The sequence below is a fragment of the Acipenser ruthenus genome, chromosome 52, assembly GCF_902713425.1.
Source record: "Acipenser ruthenus chromosome 52, fAciRut3.2 maternal haplotype, whole genome shotgun sequence".
Classification (NCBI taxonomy): Eukaryota; Metazoa; Chordata; class Actinopteri; order Acipenseriformes; family Acipenseridae; genus Acipenser; species Acipenser ruthenus.
Window position 1 is genome coordinate 7,379,320 of NC_081240.1, and position 19,862 is coordinate 7,399,181.

General features: G+C 39.7%; 2 protein-coding genes across 4 annotated transcripts in view; one reads left to right on the forward strand and one right to left on the reverse strand.

Annotated features, from left to right (window-relative positions):
* Nucleotides 1–19,862, reverse strand: part of LOC117968552 (GTPase IMAP family member 8-like) — a 424,412-nt gene that overhangs the window by 279,019 nt on the left and 125,531 nt on the right. The gene's annotated exons all lie outside the window — the stretch shown is intronic.
* LOC131723018 (uncharacterized) lies at nucleotides 550–19,175 on the forward strand. Of its 3 annotated transcripts, none has more exons than XM_059016285.1 (10): nucleotides 550–683; nucleotides 1,291–2,075; nucleotides 4,534–4,629; nucleotides 4,829–5,062; nucleotides 5,217–5,376; nucleotides 5,696–5,761; nucleotides 11,177–11,227; nucleotides 13,217–13,918; nucleotides 15,914–15,964; nucleotides 18,176–19,175. In XM_059016285.1, exons 2-10 carry the CDS (start codon nucleotides 1,494–1,496, stop codon nucleotides 18,802–18,804), a joined length of 2,571 nt encoding a protein of 856 aa, XP_058872268.1. In that variant the 5' UTR covers nucleotides 550–683; nucleotides 1,291–1,493; the 3' UTR covers nucleotides 18,805–19,175. The 3 variants fall into 3 exon arrangements, with proteins under 3 accessions (XP_058872268.1, XP_058872267.1, XP_058872269.1); XM_059016284.1 differs by having other exon boundaries at nucleotides 1,489–2,075; XM_059016286.1 differs by lacking the exon at nucleotides 5,696–5,761 and having other exon boundaries at nucleotides 551–683; nucleotides 1,489–2,075.

Genomic DNA, 19,862 nt, shown 5'->3' on the forward strand with positions numbered 1-19,862 from the left:
TTAGCAACAACGTGTTACTACTAATTAGGCTACAATGTTCATAATAAAATAAAATATTAAATAAATCAGGCTTTATTTACATAGCTGAAATTATTGAAGCTTCTGACAGAAAATAAATAAATAAATTAATTAATTAATAAATTAATAAACATGCGCTGTTAAAGTGCAGGTGATGGCATTCCTGTAGCTATGGTAACGGAGATGCTGGAGTGCACCATTGCACGTATTAACTGTACTCGTAAAAGACAGCATATCTGTAATGCAGGCAATGCAAGCGCGAATCTCATATTTAATAATTAACCGAACTGTAAATGTGTTCTCATCTGGGTTAATAATTGTGTTTAAATGATTGTAATGATAAAGGCTCTGTAAAGTCATGCAGTCATCTGTCACAGTTGGTCTTTGATAAATGTTCTTACTCCAGTGTATTGCTTTACTGTAATTGGTCAACCTTTCAGCACAGTTCCAGTGTCAGTATTTATGACGAAACCTTGGCCACTCCCAGGCTACAGTATATATATATATATATATATATATATATATATATATATATATATATATATATAACTCTACAGTAGCTCTGCAGAATAACAGAACAGCCACACCTTCCAAGAGGGAGACTCGCATCAGAACTCCACTTTCAGAACAAAGAAGGACGCGTAAAGCGCAGTCGAGTGGTTCAAGTGAGTAACTATTGAATCGTTTATTTCAAATGTATTTGCTTATTTTATAAAATGCTACTACAATGTCTGTTCAGAAACACAAAACCCAGACATCAGAAAATAGTAGTCTAAATGACAAGTTTACTTCTTTTTACAGAATGGAAATTAAAATCAGTGATCGGGATTGTGGATTCGGAACCAATGATTTTTTTTTTTCTTTACTGTACTGGTGGGTCACGATGTGGAATTTTGCTTATTAATTTACTTATTCATATTGTTCGTTATCATAACCATGAATTTCATATGTACAGTAACACATTTTACAAAAGTACATTTATTGTATTTTAATATACATTTGTATTTCTGTATAAATACAGTATTATTATTAGAAAACGATTCGGTACAGTCAGCCAATCAGCTTCCAGTTCTAGCGAGCTCTAATACACAGTAGATGCCGCTGGAACGTCTCAGCACCAACTGTGAATCTAATTCAAAATCAACCCATGCAAGTGCTGGCCTTTTGTTTTTGACGATGTATTTTGGAGGCATTTTAGAGTGGTATTTAATGACAGATCGTATTAGTAGTTCAGACACAGACTGTTCAGTAATTGCTCCGTTTATTTCTCAGGCAATGTATACCCCAGTGAAGTTAGGTTGATATTGAATATTGGCTATTCGGGTGGATACTCAACAGTTTCTGCTCCCCCTGCTTGTCTAAACCTGGCCTCAGTCCCAAACCCCGCCTCTTAGAGCTTTACACAATTCCAAGAAATCAGCGCAGTGAAGTTTCTGTTGTGAACTTGTCAGTCTCTCTGTCTCACTGCAGCAAGAATGGCTTCAAACTTGTGGTCAGAGGAGCACTTGAACTGTCCAGTGTGTAAGGAGCTATTGAAGGATCCAGTCACTATTCCATGTGGACACAGTTACTGTATGGGGTGTATTAAGAACTGCTGGGATCAGACTGATCATACAGGTGTCTACAGCTGCCCCCAGTGCAGAAAGACCTTTACCCCAAGGCCTGATCTGTGCAGAAACACCATGCTTGCTGAAGTTGTGGAGAAATTAAAGAAGACAGGACTCAATCCTCCTCCTGCTCAAAGTTATGCTGGACCTGGAGATGTGTCGTGTGATGTCTGCACTGGGAGAAAGTTCAAAGCTGTTAAATCCTGTTTGACGTGCCTGGCCTCTTACTGTGAAACACACGTCAAGCCACACAGTGAGGTTACTCCATTAACGAGGCACAAGCTGATCAATGCCATTGGAAATCTGGAGCAGAAGCTCTGTCCTGAACACCAGAAGGTTTTGGAGGTCTTCTGCAGAACCGATCAGACGTGTATTTGCTTGTTGTGTACAGACGAGGATCACAAGAGCCATGATACAGTCTCAGGTGATGCAGAAAGGATTGTGAAACAGGTAAGGGTTTGAACCATTTCCTTGTAGCTATCCTAGAAGATAAGAATTCCCAGGGATATTTAACATGTCTGTTTACTAGGTTATACAGTTTCACATCAGATCAGATTTTGATTGTATATTAAGAGCTATTTAAAGAGCCCTAGTTTTTTAATTGCTCTAACTAAACTATGATGTACTACAATGTATTTCAGGGTGTAACAGGGGTGTTGTTACAGGTGTGGCTATCGCTGATTGACAGGAGATACACAGGAGGTTTTCTTTGATACAAAAAACACAAAAACATTCAAAACAAAACACTGCGCGAAAACAACTAGAAAATAAAAGTTAACTAAACAAGAAAGGAGGTCCCGCTCCAGGAACAGTCTCCCTGACACCTCCTCTCTAGACTTGGATGGGATTAAAATCCCCTAAACTTGTTCCCTATTCCTTCCAGTGCTAGCAATCCTGGTTAACTCACACAGTGATCCGAGATACATTTTTCCTCTTGTGTTTTTCTCACCCTGGTTAACACACGCAGTCGTGAGGATCCTACAGCAACACTCTCCTTCCCAGACAGTCTGTATCCCTGCTTGTAGAACCAGGAAACAGGCTTTTCAGATCCTTTTTAAAGGCATGTGGCCAGGGATAAGAGATAATCAATTAATCAATTAACACCTGGCCACATTCCACATCTGGATTTGAATATGCCCTGCCATTCTAGCACAAACTTGATCATCAAAAACATTATTTACAATCAAACCAAAACACACTGTTTACATGTGCAGGACCTCAGCCCTGCCTCACAGGGTAAGAAGGATTTGTTCAGCTGTTTTGTGGTGCATTGGAATTTGTAGTGTAAAATTAGCATGATTTATATTCCTAGTGTTTTCTATATGTATCTTGTGACTTAATAAAATCATAGATCAGTTTCATTGTTTAAGATATTATAGTTTTATTGGTAAAACTGTTTAAAAATGACATTCCTAGCAAAGTCAAGCAGCTAATTTAAAAACAAAAGACCAAGATTATTATGATATTCAATATACAATATTAATATGATATACAGTATACAAGATTAATATGATATACAATATACAAAATTAATATGATATACAATATACAAGATTGTGCCCTTGCCCTTGCCAGGCAGTTCTTGCCAGTCTGCCCACAGTGAGAGGTGTGTTTTTGGGAGGCTTGCTTGTACACTTAAAACATTTGATCTTTCAATTTATAACCATCATCTAGCTGAGAATAATTGTTTTTATTGGTAAAGTGTTCATCTTTTTAATTATGAAAGCTCAAAGTCAGTAGAGGGCATAACTCAAATTCAAGATGGCTGCCAGGCAGAATTTGAATTTGAACAGTAGCTGAATTTGGTGTGTTAAAACACATTTTTACATGATTAAAACAGATATGTTTAAGTTAGTTAAAAACAGAATTTAAAAACCTATTTGGGATTTTCATTCGCTCACCCTACTATTCCCCTCTTTCCTTTGCTCTCTTCCACAGTGAAGTCCTTCTGGTCACGGGCTCATTCTTCTGGGGATTTTGTGTGTTTAGGCATTTTTTACATTTGTTCACAATTTGCAATTCTGTTTTAAATTCCAAGAGTGTGTGAATCCTCCCTATTGAACTGTAATATAGCTTTAAATCCCACGAGCAAGAACAACCCTCCGTTTCTAATTGTAATCTCGTTTTAAATCGCACAAGCGTGTGCAATCCTCCAATAGAAATGCAGGAATGTGCTGCCACTCAGTTTAAAGTATTCAGAATTAATCAATGATAGATACAAGTCAGGAAGGAGGTTCATTGCCTGACTGCTATGAGAAATGTTGTTTTTTTGTTATTCTTTTTTGGTTTTAGGTTATTTTATTTTATTTTTTCACATGGAAAGGGGTGAAGTCAACGTGAATTGAGTAACCATGTCTAGTGTTTTTCCGGTGTTTATTGGGTATACACTGATTTCATTGTTTTGTATCAGGGGTGTTTTATCTGTGTTTATCGATTAAAACAGAAATCAGAAGCCCTAAATATACATTAAAGAGAAAGCTGCTTCAGTTTCCTAGGTGCTTAACAAAACAAACATGTAACACATGCTAGATCAGCCATCATTCACTGTTACTAGTATGAAAAAGTGCCATCTAGTGGACAGCTACTGTGGATCAAGCGTCCTTTTGTATTGCTGGCAGCTGTGCATTAGATGGTGTTGTATCTTACTACTATACACACATGTTGTCTGATCTAGCCTGTGCTACAGATGTCTTTGGCTTGCAACTAGAACTGAAGTCAAAATATATTTGACTCAGAATTATTGCACACATTGTAAAGAGGTAAGGGGACAAGAAAACATAAAATATATTTGAACTAAAATGATTCTGTCAGTTTCAATAGCATACTTAAACAGGCCTGTGTTGAGTGTGACAGGATATCACTCAATGCCCCATCAGAAATGTCACTTTGTCACTGTGTTTCTACACAGAAGCAGCTGGGAGAGACACAGACAGAAATACAACAGAGAATCCAGGAGAGACTGAAAGAAATTGAGGGGCTGAAACAGGCTGTGGAGTCACTGAAAGTGGGTATTGACAAGAGGGGGTTATTATTATTATTATTATTATTATTATTATTATTATTATTATTATTATTATTATTATTAATTATTATTATTATAAACAGATGGACTGGAAAACATCTGCAGAAGTTTGCTGTCTATGTCTGATGTGTTTTTCATATAAATTCTAACTGTGTCTCCTCTACTGTGTACTTTCACTCAGAGATCTGCATGCATAGAAATAAAGGAAAGTGAGAAGATCTTTAATGAGGTGATCCGATCCATTGAGAAGATCCACACTGAGGTTATTGAGCTGATTGGAGCTAACGAGAAGGCTGCAGTGAATCAGGCTGAAGGACGCATGAAGAAACTGGAGCAGGAGATTGCTGAGCTAAAGAGGAGAAACACTGAGCTGAAACAGCTTTCAGAGACAGAGGATCACATCCATTTTCTACAGGTAACATCACTGCTTGTTAGAAAATCTCAAGTCCATAACTGGGACGGTTTCAGACAGACCTCTCCAATTGAATGAATTCTTGCTTTTCCCCAGGAATGTTTTGGACTCCATTCTGTTTCACTGAAAACTCCTTTTCTCCACTTTCCTGTTGTAGAATTTCCAGTCTCTCTGTGCCCCTCCTGAAGCTGGAGGCTTACCCAGTGTTACTGTCAATACAGGCATCTCTTTTGGGGCTGTGAGGAAAGCTGTATCTGAACTTAAAGACCATATTGAGGACTTCTGCAAGGGGGAATTAGTCAAAATAACCAAAACAGGTTGGTGTGAAATAGATTCATTTGGTAGAGATTTCTCAAATAGATCATGGCTTGAGGAGGGACAGGACTTGCAAGACATTAATAAAGCCCTCTTGCAGATTGTTGGCTATATGAATATTACAGATGTTTTATTTCAAATGATTTCCTCAGGTTGAAACACCCTACCTCATTTACAGTGACATCCCGAGTGTAGAGAGCAGGAAGGAAGAGAGTTTCTAAAGACATTACATGAAAAAACAAGACAATAGCATTCAAACAGAGACAGAGGGATTCACACATTAGAAAACAAATTCTATGTTTCTCTCTTTTTTCTGCCCAGTGAATAAAGTTGCAGTTTACAGTCTGCAGGCTCCAGAACCAAGGAACAGTGCTGCATTTTTAAAATGTAAGTCTGTTTTCACTGAAACATTTGATTGAAAGATGTGTCACTCCATTGAGAGAAGAGCTAACACTACAGAACAGGGAGGGGTGGAGCTTGAGGGCAGCAATTATTATTATTTATTAGTAATTGTGAAGCCATTAATCTACACTCCTCTCCAACAAGTATTGGCTCAGATGAATACATGCAGAATGACTGGGGTGGGGCATTTGTTGCCTGTTTTTCCATTCAGACCTTTCTCTCCCTAAATATCTTGGTATCCCTGAATAGATAATCATCCCATCTTTTAATACATGTACAATGCATGTGAAACAAGTTGTGGGGTAAAATGAACAGCTATCCCTCCCAGTCATCCTGTGCTGGTAGTAAATGTATATTGCAGTATCACTGCTCTTGTGGGATGGATTGCTCATTAAAATATTAGACAGATATTTGAAGAGTGGACGATATTCTCTTGAAGATATTTAGTAAGCAAGGGGTCTGAGTGGGGAAAATGGCAACACATACCCTGTAGGAACATTAAGTGAAATGTAATTGTATGCAGAGTTGCATTTGAGTAGTTCCAATTGAAGAAGTTTGATAAGATCGATGAATTATAATGAACAAAACAATCAAACAGCAAGAGAATTTAATAGCAGCAGTTTATTGAAGACAGAAAAATAAAAAGAGAGAACTTATCTAAAGTCAGAAATAAATCTCAAGTAAGAATTATAGATCAAATCTATTGATTATCAATCTTAAACATCACAGTCTAAATATACAGACGTGCTCAAATTTGTTGGTACCCTTACAGCTCATTGAAATAATGCTTCATTCCTCCTGAAAAGTGATGAAATTAAAAGCTATTTTATCATGTATACTTGCATGCCTTTGGTATGTCATAGAATAAAGCAAAGAAGCTGTGAAAAGAGATGAATTATTGCTTATTCTACAAAGATATTCTAAAATGGCCTGGACACATTTGTTGGTACCCCTTAGAAAAGATAATAAATAATTGGATTATAGTGATATTTCAAACTAATTCGTTTCTTTAATTAGTATCACACATGTCTCCAATCTTGTAATCAGTCATTCAGCCTATTTAAATGGAGAAAAGTAGTCACTGTGCTGTTTGGTATCATTGTGTGCACCACACTGAACATGGACCAGAGAAAGCAAAGGAGAGAGTTGTCTGAGGAGATCAGAAATAAAATAATAGACAAGCATGGTAAAAGTAACGGCTACAAGACCATCTCCAAGCAGCTTGATGTTCCTGTGACAACAGTTGCAAATATTATTAAGAAGTTTAAGGTCCATGGAACTGTAGCCAACCTCCCTGGGCATGGCCGCAAGAGGAAAATCGACCCCAGATTGAACAGAAGGATAGTGCGAATGGTAGAAAAAGAATCAAGGATAACTGCCAAAGAGATACAAGCTGAACTCCAAGGTGAAGGTACGTCATTTTCTGATCGCACCATCCGTCACTTTTTGAGCGAAAGTGGGCTCCATGGAAGAAGACCCAGGAGGACTCCACTTTTGACAGAAAAACATAAAAAAGCCAGACTGGAAAGCCACAATCCTTCTGGGAGAATGTCCTTTGGACAGATGAGTCAAAACTGGAGCTTTTTGGCAAGTCACATCAGCTCTATGTTCACAGACGAAAAAATGAAGCTTTCAAAGAAAAGAACACCATACCTACAGTGAAACATGGAGGAGGCTCGGTTATGTTTTGGGGCTGCTTTGCTGCGCCTGGCACAGGGTGCCTTGAATCTGTGCAGGGCACAATGAAATCTCAAGACTATCAAGGCATTCTGGAGCGAAACGTACTGCCCAGTGTCAGAAAGCTCTGTCTCAGTCACAGGTCATGGGTCCTCCAACAGGATAATGACCCAAAATACACAGCTAAAAGCACCCAAGAATGGATAAGAACAAAACATTGGACTATTCTGAAGTGGCCTTCTATGAGTCCTGATCTGAATCCTATCGAACATCTATGGAAAGAGCTGAAACTTGCAGTCTGGAGAAGGCACCCATCAAACCTGAGACAGCTGGAGCAGTTTGCTCAGGAAGAGTGGGCCAAACTACCTGTTAACAGGTGCAGAAGTCTCATTAAGAGCTACAGAAAACGTTTGATTGCAGTGATTGCCTCTAAAGGTTGTGCAACAAAATATTAGGTTAGCGGTCCCATCATTTTTGTCCATGCCATTTTCATTTGTTTTATTATTTACAATATTATGTTGAATAAAAAATCAAAAGCAAAGTCTGATTTCTATTAAATATGGAATCAACAATGGTGGATGCCAATTACTTTTGTCAGTTTCAAGTTATTTCAGAGAAAATTGTGCATTCTTCGTTTTTTGTGGAGGGGTAGCAACAAATTTGAGCACGTCTGTACGTGTCTATAAAATAGCAGGGAGCATAGAGGAGGGATCATAGAGGAGGGAGCATAGAGCTGGAAGGAGGGAGCATGGAGGAGGGATCAGAGGAGAGGGAGCAGGGAGGAGGGAGCAGAGGAGAGGGAGGAGGGAGCACACAGGAGGGAGGAGGGAATAGGGAGGATGGAGCATAAAGGAGGGAGCATGGAAGAGGGAGAATGGAGGGAGCAGGGAGGAGGGAGCAAGGAGGAGAGAGCATGGAGAAGATAGCAGGGAAAATGGAGGAGGGAGGATGCAGCAGGGAGCATGCAGGAGAGATGAGGGAGCAGGTGAATTGTGTTAATTGTGACAGGGGTTAAAGGTGCGTTCCTTAATTTTCCATTTTAAACGTTATTCAAATGCGTTTGTCTCTAGACTGATGTGAACTGGGTTAACGCTAATCAAAGTTTACCATTGTTTATATTTATGTAATGTAAACTAGATAACTCTGCGATTCAAAAGAAGCATCTTTTTTTACAAGGGATTGTGGCAAAGTGGCTGCTGATTAGAAACAGATGCAGAGGTGATGCAGTGCAGAAATAATCACACAAAGGAAACTGTAATCCGTTTTGGAAAAGGGGTTCTTTTTATTTGTGAACTCCCGGTCTGGCGACCAAACAATATTCCTCCGGCAATACACACCAATGTGTAGAGCACAGAAGGAAACGATAAGAAGTGGTTTGCAGACCAAATAATAATACACGTTATCCGCCCCACAATAATACATACACAGTCACTAGACCTGGGTGCGTGCAGTAGTGCTCGTGGTAGGCGATAACGATCAAACAGTGACTGTGGTGTTGTTGTTCCGGGTAGTGCTGGCCCAAGGTGACAGCTCCGGAGACGTGTTAGCCGTCTAGTGATTTACAAAAACAAAAGACAATTACTAACAGCGACAAAACAAACAAAACACTCACACTCACTCAACTCTTTTTCACAGATTATTAGGGATTTTTTCCGCTCCTTCCAGTTTCTTATCTCTTTGAACCAAGCAAAGGAAAAGATTTACAATTCTTTGTCCCCTTCATGCTATCATGCATGAGCCCTTGGTAAACGAGTGCAGCTGTCTACACTGTCTGCAGCTGCTACATCGTTTCCCTTCCGGGTCAATACGTTCCTGCAACAGAGTCTTGTCTTCTTCCAGACTGACCGATTTACCGACCCGGAGAAAGAACTGTCAGGCCAGCCCGTCCATAGACTTCCTCTCGCTGCTTAGCGCCCTCACAGGTCGGGAGGGTGATTTACAACCAAAACTCATTGTATTTCTGTCACATATCCCACTGCTCAGAGTGGAGCCGAAGGAACACTCGGCTGAATCTATCTTTCCCATTACTCCTCCCTCCTGAGAAAAATAATTTGCATTTTGATGGTCTTTCCCCCGCACGGTGTACCATGTGGTACATGAAGGGCTGCAACGCCAGATACCACCGAGTTATCCGGGCATTGCTGTCCTTCATTGTACTTAAACACTTGAGTGGGGCGTGGTCAGTGACGAGATAAAATGAGTGTCCCAGCAGGTAGTATCATAAAGAGTGAGTAGCCCATTTAATGGCCAGACACTCCTTTTCGACGACGGAGTAGTTGCATTCCCGAGGTAGCATCTTTTTGCTGAGCTACAGTATTGGGTGTTCTACTCCATTGCATTGTTCCGGAGTGGTCCCTCTGGATCCCGCCACTGCAACCTAGCAAACAGTCCTCGGAGCCGGAGAGTGAAAGCCTCCATAGCCTCATCACTATTTTATCTGCACCTAAAGAATTGAGCTCTCAACTTAGCTACAACAACCCTATCTCCATATAACTTCTGTAAGACCTCCCATTCTTGAGCACTCGTGGCCCCAGCTGTAGGTGCCAATACCGCCCTCCTTTCATCCCCTTCTAAAGCACGAATGATAAAATCTACCTTCTGTCCCTCATCTAGCAACATTCAGTACGTTTACATGACAAAACTGAATCAGAAAACTGATTTTCTTAAAACGTCACTTTTCTGTGTTTACATGATTAACGATAGAAAATCTAATTAGCATTCAACTGTATACATGGACTGAAGTTTTTGGAAAACACAGTATATTTTCGCATGCAAAGTACTGTAGTAGCCTAAGTACGATTTGAAGACCATACATTTCTGCGATAGAACAGAGACCAATCCAATATAGTGCTTTATCAAAGTGTCAGGTCTTAAATTCAAAGATTACTATCCTATACCTCTATTCAGATTCCCCACAATGTGCAATCAGCCTTTCCAACAGCACATCATGTTCTATATTACCAGTTTCTTTTGCAGACTTTTAAATTATTACGTCATTTTAAAGCTGGAAAACATTTGCTGTTTCAGTACGGGCTATTAACAAATACATACAACTTTAACAAATGTATTACTTTATCCCTAACTAGACAAATGGATGCATGCAGACTGACTACAGATTATTATTATTTTCTCTGTTTTCTAAAACCACGTGCAGGAATGAAGGTCAAAGTTTGCACATGTGCAGTACGCTATCGGAATAAGTTTTCCGAAAAGTGTGTTTACATGACATACATCTTGTTAGTTTTCAGCATTTAATCTAGATGCTGTTTTCCGAAAACTGACTTTCGGTATGTTCAGATACATTTTCCGAAAACTGTGTTTACATAACTTTTCATATCGGAATTAAGAATTCTTATGCTCATGTAAATGCACGGATTGTCTGTAGCTGTGCCTGCCAGTCTCCAAATGTTACTTCACTACCTATCCCCTTTAACTTCGGGATCCATCGAGCTCCCATAAACATGGCCATCACCATGGTTACCGCTTCTGGACGTGCTACCACCTGTTGACCCTGCCCTGGTGTGGATTTAACACCTAGATCCTGCCGACTACGCCAAAAAAAGCAATGTCACCACTTAGAGACAGACTACGCCACCTGGTGGAGAAACTATGGGCTCCAGGTCCCGTTAAAGTATGGAGGGAAAGATACTTCTGACAGGTACTGTACAGAGTATCTTACAGTGCTTAACATTTACCATTAACTTCTACTGTTTCTCTTTTCAGATTCTTTATCTAGATCCACACCTCAAGCATCAAACATGAGAGTCAACACAGGTAAGTAATTTAAATAATTGATTTTTTAATTTAAATAGAGGGAATCAGATTAAAACTGGGATGAAAATTGTATGTCGAAAGAACACAAATAAAGAAAAAAATCAGATAAAAGTAACTTCATAAAATAAATTGACCAAAATAAAAAAAAACACAAAAACATATTCCAATCATTGCTTGTGTGCACAAAGGAAATAAATAATAATATTAATAATAATAATAATAATAATAATAATAATAATAATAATAATAATAATAATAATAATAATAATAAATTCAGATCTTATGCGTTGCTGTCCTCAAAAGAAAAGGAATAACCAAAAATACTGCAAGCAGCCCACATTGCACTGTAGGCTGCTTCAGGAATGGTCTCTAAACAGAAGAGCAGCGTTGGTTCTCTGTGATCTGTCTATCAGCTTCCCCATAGTGTCTGCCTGGTCACGAGCGCTTTCAAAATGAGACAAAGAAAAAAAACAAACAGCAAATCTACTGCAAATATCTCAGTCCACAAGAATTTATAAAATAGTAAACAGTCCAAAAGCATTAAAATGGTGGAAGTTGTAAAAATGTAGAAAAAAAGAAGGGACCGGCGAGAGACGAGTCTTTCAAATCTGAGCGCTCACTCTTCCTATTACTGAGCAGGTTTTCTGATTCAGATTTTCCTCAGCTTTAAACACGTCATCCACATTAAAAAGTTTCCCCTCTCAGTTTTTACCCCGTTCCTTTACTTTACTTTCTTTGTTTCTTACTGCATTACGTTCCCCATCCTTCCTATTTTCTTAAACTACCTTTGTATAACCAATTCATCTTTCATTCGGTCCCAGTGTGTAGTTAACAAGCCATCAACATTAGTGAATTTTACACAGGGATCCTTACTAAAGATGTAATCAACCAACTGGTGCTAAATAGAAATCATCAATAAAGAAAAACATGTGGAAAAAGTTTCAATAATTAAGTGAGTTGTGAAAAAAAGTTTACAATCAGATGGTAAGAAAAAGCAAAGAGAAAACAGATTACATGTAGTGATAAGAAAAAAGACTGGTGACACACGTACGTACCTCTCGACTGCCATGTGGTTTACAGTTCAGCCCTTGCATTCAATTCACTGGGTTGATGCCAATTCATTACACAATTCAATGTGTTTATATTCCCCGTTAATTTGGAGTGGCAGTCAGGCTGGCTTGCTGGGAGACACTCATAGTAAACACAAACACAACTGTTTACTGCATTTTAATACACACTGTTGTCTGCAATTACTGTACTGAATACTTCTTGATGGACAACTTTATAGTCTGAACCTAGTGTTTCTTTTTTTTTTTTTTTTCTTCCAGTCCCTTCATTGTTCAGGTCCATCGCTGCCACGCTCAACCCTGGTGTTACAAACTGCTGACTGGCTGCATTCAGTACTGGAGTCTAACCAGATCGAGATTTAAAAAAAAAATACAAATAAAAAAATATCCACAGAAATTGCTGAACATTTTAAATGTGTATAATTCTGTTTAGTTTCTGTCAGTGCTAAAAGTAATACCTCCCTCCTTGCATCCCCTTCTAAAGCACAAATGATCAAATCTACCTTCTGTCCTTCTTCTAACATTTGCAATCTCAACATTGTTTATAGCTATGCCTGCCATTCTCCAAATTTTACTTCACTACCTATCCCCTTTAACTTCGGGATCCATGGAGCTCCCATAAACATGGGCATCACCATGGTTACCGTACTAGAGTCCTGTTTTACATTCAGTTTTGGTTCAATAGTGTGTGGTTAACATATATTCTATTTCTATCAACTCCTGCTAAGGGACAAAAAAAAAACATTGGGCCAGATATTCAGAAGAGATGCAAGTTTTGCAAGAGCACTTGCAAGGATTTTTTCTAATTGTTACCAGGACAAATTGTCACTGGAATGAATTGTTGTACACCCATTATTTGGGCATCTAAATATGCCAATCACACAAGTTATATATGTAATCTGAAACCTCTTTATTTATTTAGAAGCACATGAAAAGAGAGCCCCAGGCAGTTCCCCTGATTTGAGGATGGTCCTGGTTGGGAAGATTGGAGTTGGGAAAAGTGCCTCAGGAAACACCATCCTGGGCAAAAAGGTGTTTACATCACAAGCCAGTGACACCTCAGTTACAAATGTATGTGAGAAGGGAGAAGGAGAGGTTTCCGGGAGACGTGTTGTTGTGGTCGACACTCCAGCCTTTGGCACAGACCTCTCTCTGGATGAAGTCACTGAAGAAAAATGCATTGCTCTGTCTGCCCCGGGACCCCACGCTATTCTCCTGGTGATTGAGATGGGCCGATTCACAGGTGAAGACAAGAGAACAGTGGAGACAATCCTGAGGAGATACGGAGAGGAAGCTGAGAGATACACGATGGTCCTTTTCACCAACTGGGACAAACTAGGAGAGAAGAAAATTAAGGAGTTCATTCAGGGAGCCAGCAAGGAGCTCCGGGAGCTTGTTGAGAAGTGTGGGGGCCATTATCACGCCTTCAACAACAAGGAAGAGAGTGATTGCACCCAGGTTTCTGAGCTACTGGAAAAAATAGACAGGATGGTGGAAGGTAACAGGGGAAGCCACTACACCAGTGAGATGATCAGACAGGTGAAAAAAATGAGGAAGAGCAAAGAGCTCATTTGTGAAGAAATGGACGTTGAAGAGCAAGCCAATGATAAGCCAAGCAAGTCTGGTAAGCTGTGTACTCTCTACCCACACCACCCTCCTAGTTAGTGGGAAAGGGTTCCTGTGCTCTCTTTCATCCAAAGGCATGTTAATAATACTGACAGCCACAAAAAAAAAACTGTCAGGACATCTCTGTTAAACCAGTGAGGGAAATAACAAAAGCACAACATTAAAATTAGGCGACTGCAAAAATGAAATGCAAGTTAAAAGTAGGACTGGGATGAACAATTAATGTAATTTATCAGCTCTGTTTGAAATAAAATTAAGGGGACCAGAATTAGGCGCAGGCAAGATAGGAAGGTAAAAACAAAGATTGTTTTACTTTTTGCATTTACTTTTTCCAAAATACTGGTTTTATTTATTTTAGCAATATGCACCCCTATTAATATAAATAATACTGACATCAGCATAAGACACGTACGCACCTCTCGACTACCGTGTGGTTTCAGTTTGAGTCCAGCCCAAACAAAGTGCAATGCAAACTGTGCAGATGGCTCTTGACATATGGAGGCACAACGAATCTCCAAGCTAAGGAGGGCTGTTTAAATAAAAGCCTTTGTGTCTGTCCCTATCCAAGGCTAAAGATAGGAGCTACTTGCAGTACAGGGCTGTCAGTCATATCTCTTATGCTGGATCCTGGTGAATGGCCCCGCCCACTCGGGTTGCACAGCGTTCCGTAAATGGGGTGTAGGATGAAATCTTGGGACTCAGAAGTTGCTGCAATTTATTTTCCTTCCCTGCAAATAAGCAATTCAGAAGGTTATTTAACGGGGTTTTTGCCTGCTTTTACAGGACAGACGAGCACTACATTTAGCTCTTGTTAGCAGGCACGCGGGTCTGCGTATCGGTGCCTGTGAACGCTGGAAGGACTTTGCTTTTGCTTGCTTCCCGAGGGGTGTTCTCTTAGCTTTTTAATATATGTAGAGGCTGCATAATCTTTTGGTATAGTTCTGTGGGGTGAGTGGTTGGGCTGGAGAGGCTGGGTTCTTTCCCCCCCAGCGCAGTCATGCTCTGGGGGACGGGCCATGTCTCGGCTTTCATTTTCATAATTGTTTTAATATTTGGGGGGTAGGAGGCAGACACTACTGTGGCATGTGTTAATCATTTATTATTTTCCATTCATGGTTTTGCAGCCTCGTCTTATTGGGTGGAGGTGGCCCATAGCCACTTCCTCTCTGCGGCACTGGGATGCATGGAACTGTTCATGCTTTTCCAGCCGGCCTCACACAGGTAGCCATCAAGCACCCATGGACGAGGCCTCATTGCCAAATTTATCTTTCACAGACCCTGAGTGCCCATCACAGTCATCGGGCCCGAAGAGCCCATCACAGTTCATTAAATCTTCTGTAATTGCAATAATTCATTCATTGCGGATTCTCCGAGCTGAAAAGAATTGGCTGCAGCACAGATGAAGAGACAGTGGGAAACAAAATCAGGAAGCAGAAAAATTGTGAAGAGATGAAAGTTCAGGAGGGAGTCCATGCAAAGCCTCATAATTCTGCTAAGCTGTGTAATCTCTGGGCCCTATTTAGCAAATATGTGCACAGCCACTGTTGCTTGTGCAAAAATGACAGCATTAGCGAACCGCTGCAATAGCGCACGAAAACGTGATTTAGAAGTCGGGTCTCATGACAGTCTGTTTGCCCACACGTGCGCCTGATTCTGATGCGCTAACTCTATGCAGATTATTTTTTGTGATTGCCTTAGGGGTTTGCAAACGTTGCTAAATAGGTTCCATCTATCTCCCTCCCTCCTAGTTACTGGGAAAAAGGTTCCTGTGTTCTTTCATCCAAAGGCAGGCCTTTATATCTGTAATGTTTAATTATACTGACATCAGGATAAGACACGTGTCACCACTTAGAAGACTATGCCACCTGGTGGAGAAACTACGGGCACCAGGCCCCGTTAAAGTATGGAGGGAAAGATACTTCTGACAGGTACTGTACAGAGTATCTTACAGTGCTTAACATTTACCATTAACTTCTACTGTTTCTCTTTTCAGATTCTTTATCTAGATCCACACCTCTGGCATCGAACATGAGAGACAACACAGGTAAGTAATTTAAAACTGGGATAAAAATTGTGTGTCGAAAGAACACACAAATAAAGAAAAATCAGATAAAAGTAACTTCATAAAATAAATTGTCCAAAAAAAAAACAAAAAAAAACCACAAAAACATATTCCAATCACTGCTTGTGTGCACCAAGTCCTTCAGGATTTGTGGAAATAAATAAATAAAAAAAAAAACAATTCAGATCTTATGCGTTGCTGTCCTCAAAAGAAAAGGAATAACCATAACTGCAAGCAGCCCACATTGCACTGTAGGCTGCTTCAGGAATGGTCTCTAAACAGGAAAGCAGCGCTGGTTCTCTGTGATCTATCAGCTTCCCCAGCGTGTCTGCCTTGATCTCAGTCCACAAGAATTTATAAAAATATTAAAAACAGTCCAAAAACATTTAAACGGCAAAAGATGCAAAAATGTAGAAGAAAAGAAGGGAAGTTATCCAATCTGGTAAGAGACCAGCCTTTCAAATCCGAGCGCTCACTTATCCTATTACTGAGCAGGTTTTCTGATTCAGATTTTCTTCATCTTTAAACACGTCATTCACATTAAAAAGTTTCCCCTATCAGTTTTTACCCCGTTCCTTTACTTTACTTTCTTTGTTTCTTACTGCATTACGTTCCCCATCCTTCCTATTTTCTTAAACTACCTTTTTATAACCAAACCTATTCCTCATTTTTCATTCAGTCCCGGTGTGTAGTTAACAAAGCAGACAACGTCAGTGAATTTTACACGGGGATCCTTACTAAAGACGAGATCAACCAATTAGTGCTAAATAGAAATCATCAATTAAGAAACACACTTGGGGGGAAAAAGTTTCAATAATTAAGTGAGTTGTGAAAAAAAGTTAACAATCAGATAGTGACAAAAAGCAAAGAGAATGAAAAGTACATGAATTGATAAGAAAAAAGACTTTGACAGTGATTTGTGACAGTACCTCTCGACTGCCATGTAGTTTGCGATTCAGCACTTGCATTCAGTTCAGTGGGTTGATGCCAATTCATTACTGTGGCAAAGTGGTGAGTGGATACAGCTGAGTGCAGTGCAGAGCAGATTAATCACACAGACAATTGCTTTCAGGTGCAAGGGTGTTGTATTAATAAATGACAATGTCCAGAGCCCGAAGGTAAACATCAGTAAATAATTATGTTGGAGTGATACAGAGGCGTGTATCGCTCGTATTTTTAATCCCAGGGTTTGACCCGCAACCAAAAGTCCAGGTTTTTACACACACCAACACTAAACACAAAACGCAAGACAGTGAAGTGATATTACGTGCTAGTGGTGTAATACAGTTCTCTGTGGAATCCTGGAGTGAAAGTGATGTCCGGGTTAATGCTGGCTTTCGGTACAGCTCCGGAGCATACTACTGGTAGTCTATTAACAAACACAAGAAAAAAAACACGGTTTTACAACGGCAACACAGACTCTTTGTAGGCTAAAACACTAATCATTTACCAAGGAACAGATCACTTACACCACGCCCCCTATTTATACCCTCGCTCATGACCCCTAGGTTAACGAACGCATCCGCTCCTCCAATCCTCAGATACCACGTCGTCTCCCGTCCTGGTCATTGAGCTTGGGTGCCGTAGCTCCGCCCCCTTCCTAAATGACCGACTTCCACCTAACCTATGGAATAAATTGTCGTGCCATTTAATTAAATGCCCTCACAGGGAGATCTAACACCAAGAATCATTCGATCTCTGTCACAGGCATATATTGACCAGTTGATTTATTAGTCGGCAATATACAGACAATGTTTAAGTTTTAAGACTGTGATGAGGCAAAAAGAAAGTTCAGACCAGTGCGTTGTTGGAACATTTCTACATGGTTAGAATGCATAGACAGCCAATCACTGAATGGGATTAATGTGTTTGGAAAAGAGTCATTTCAAAAATCGAATTTGCAAACCACTATGTAAAAAAACATGTAGTTAGCAGTTTTATTTTATTTATTGTTTAATATATTTTTTCTTTACAGAAATAATTCCTACTGTTTTTAAAAGTCTATTACTTTTGAATACCCAGGCAGTGTGGTTATTTGACAACAGTGCTCTCCTATAGGTGAAGTCAGTGATGAGAGTATCTATACTTTCAGTTCTTCTAACTGAGTCCTGTGAGGAATGCATTCGTTTTATGAAAGCAGGGTTATTCCTGGCAGTGTTTCTGTCACAATATGTTTGTTCTTGTTCATTGCAGAGTTGAGGATTGTGCTGCTTGGGAAGACTGGAGTTGGGAAGAGTGCAGCAGGAAACACCATCCTGGGAAGAAGGGAGTTTGATTCAAAACTCAGCGCCACTTCCATAACTAATAAGTGTAAGAAGGGCACGGCAGAAGTTTCTGGGAGACACATAGCTGTGATTGACACTCCCGGTCTGTTTGACACAGAGCTCACTGCTGATCAGATTAAACAGGAGATTGAGAAATGTATCTCTCTGTCTGCCCCGGGACCCCACGCTTTGCTGTTGGTTCTACAGGTGGGCCAATACACACAGAGAGAGAGGGAAGCAGTGAAGATTATTTTGGGTGAGCGTGCTGCCAGATACATGATGGTTCTTTTCACCCATGAAGACAGTCTGGAAGATGGCATGACAATTGAGAAATACATTGAGGGAGTCAAAGGGGATCTCCAGCAGCTTATTGATGAATGTGGGGGCAGGTATCATGTCTTTAACAATAAAGACAAGAGCAATACAGCTCAAGCTATTGAACTGGTCAAGGAAATAGAGGCGATGGTGGAATGTAATTGTGGGAGGTTTTACACCATGGAGATGTACAATAAGGCAGCTGCATCCACCAGTCAAAATGTAGAAATGGAGGAAAAGTGAGGAAGTAAAGGCCACCGCATAAGACTGTGCAGAGCTCCAGAGATGGGTGTAATTTGATGTAATCTGTTTAACATATCTGACGTGTTTATTGAATGTCCTCTGCATAATTATTTTCTTTACCAATATGTGCTTGATTTTGTTTTCTTTTTATTTGAAACAGCCAATGATTAATAACCAATGCTTAACATTGTATTTAGCTCTATAAATCAGTATGAATTTCCTTTCAGTACACCTTATATTGCCTTGCATAAAAAAGCTAAATACAAAATGAATTCTGTGTTAGTAAATTCTGAAAAACAAATAAAAATTGTTAAGAAAATAAATGTGTCTGTCTCTTCATTTAATTGAATGTAACTCATTTCTGTACTCGGGTCCCTTGCTCACTAAATGTATTGGAATACCTGAATACATAATCTTTAAACACATGGTAAAGAATTTACAATCCATCCCACAGGAGCAGCGGCACCTCACATATTATCAATTGACTACCGATGCAGAATGACTGTGTGGGACCGATGTTCTCCGTTTACACAACACACATTCATGGTGGCACTGCCATTGCAAAAGCATGTTTTGTGCTAAATGGCTTTTCTGCATTCAAAAACAGCAGCACCTGGGAAATCTAAATCTTTCACATACTATATTCTAAATCTTTCACATACTATATTCAAGTCCTTTGAAGCCCAGCTGATCAGGTGTTATTGGTTTAGTAAAGATGTTTTGCAACATGGCTGCTAATGTTTGGGACAGATTTTTTTTCGACAATAACTGTGGCATCGAAGGTGGTCTTGATTTTCCTTGGGGGTGACTGACTGAAATAATTACATTGTGGGGGTGGGGGGGTCACAGGATTGGAGCAATAATTTGTTGTATTTTATTTGTTTGTAAAATTCACTAGGAATACTGTCCTCCCTTGCAGTTCTCCCTGATCAGGAAGTGGCTTACTCTGTTGTCTCTCTTCATCAATCTTGGAAGCCCTTAAAGAAAACATCTTATTCTCCGATTCATATAGATGGTGATAGAATGATACATGGAGATTCTCAACATTCATTCTTATT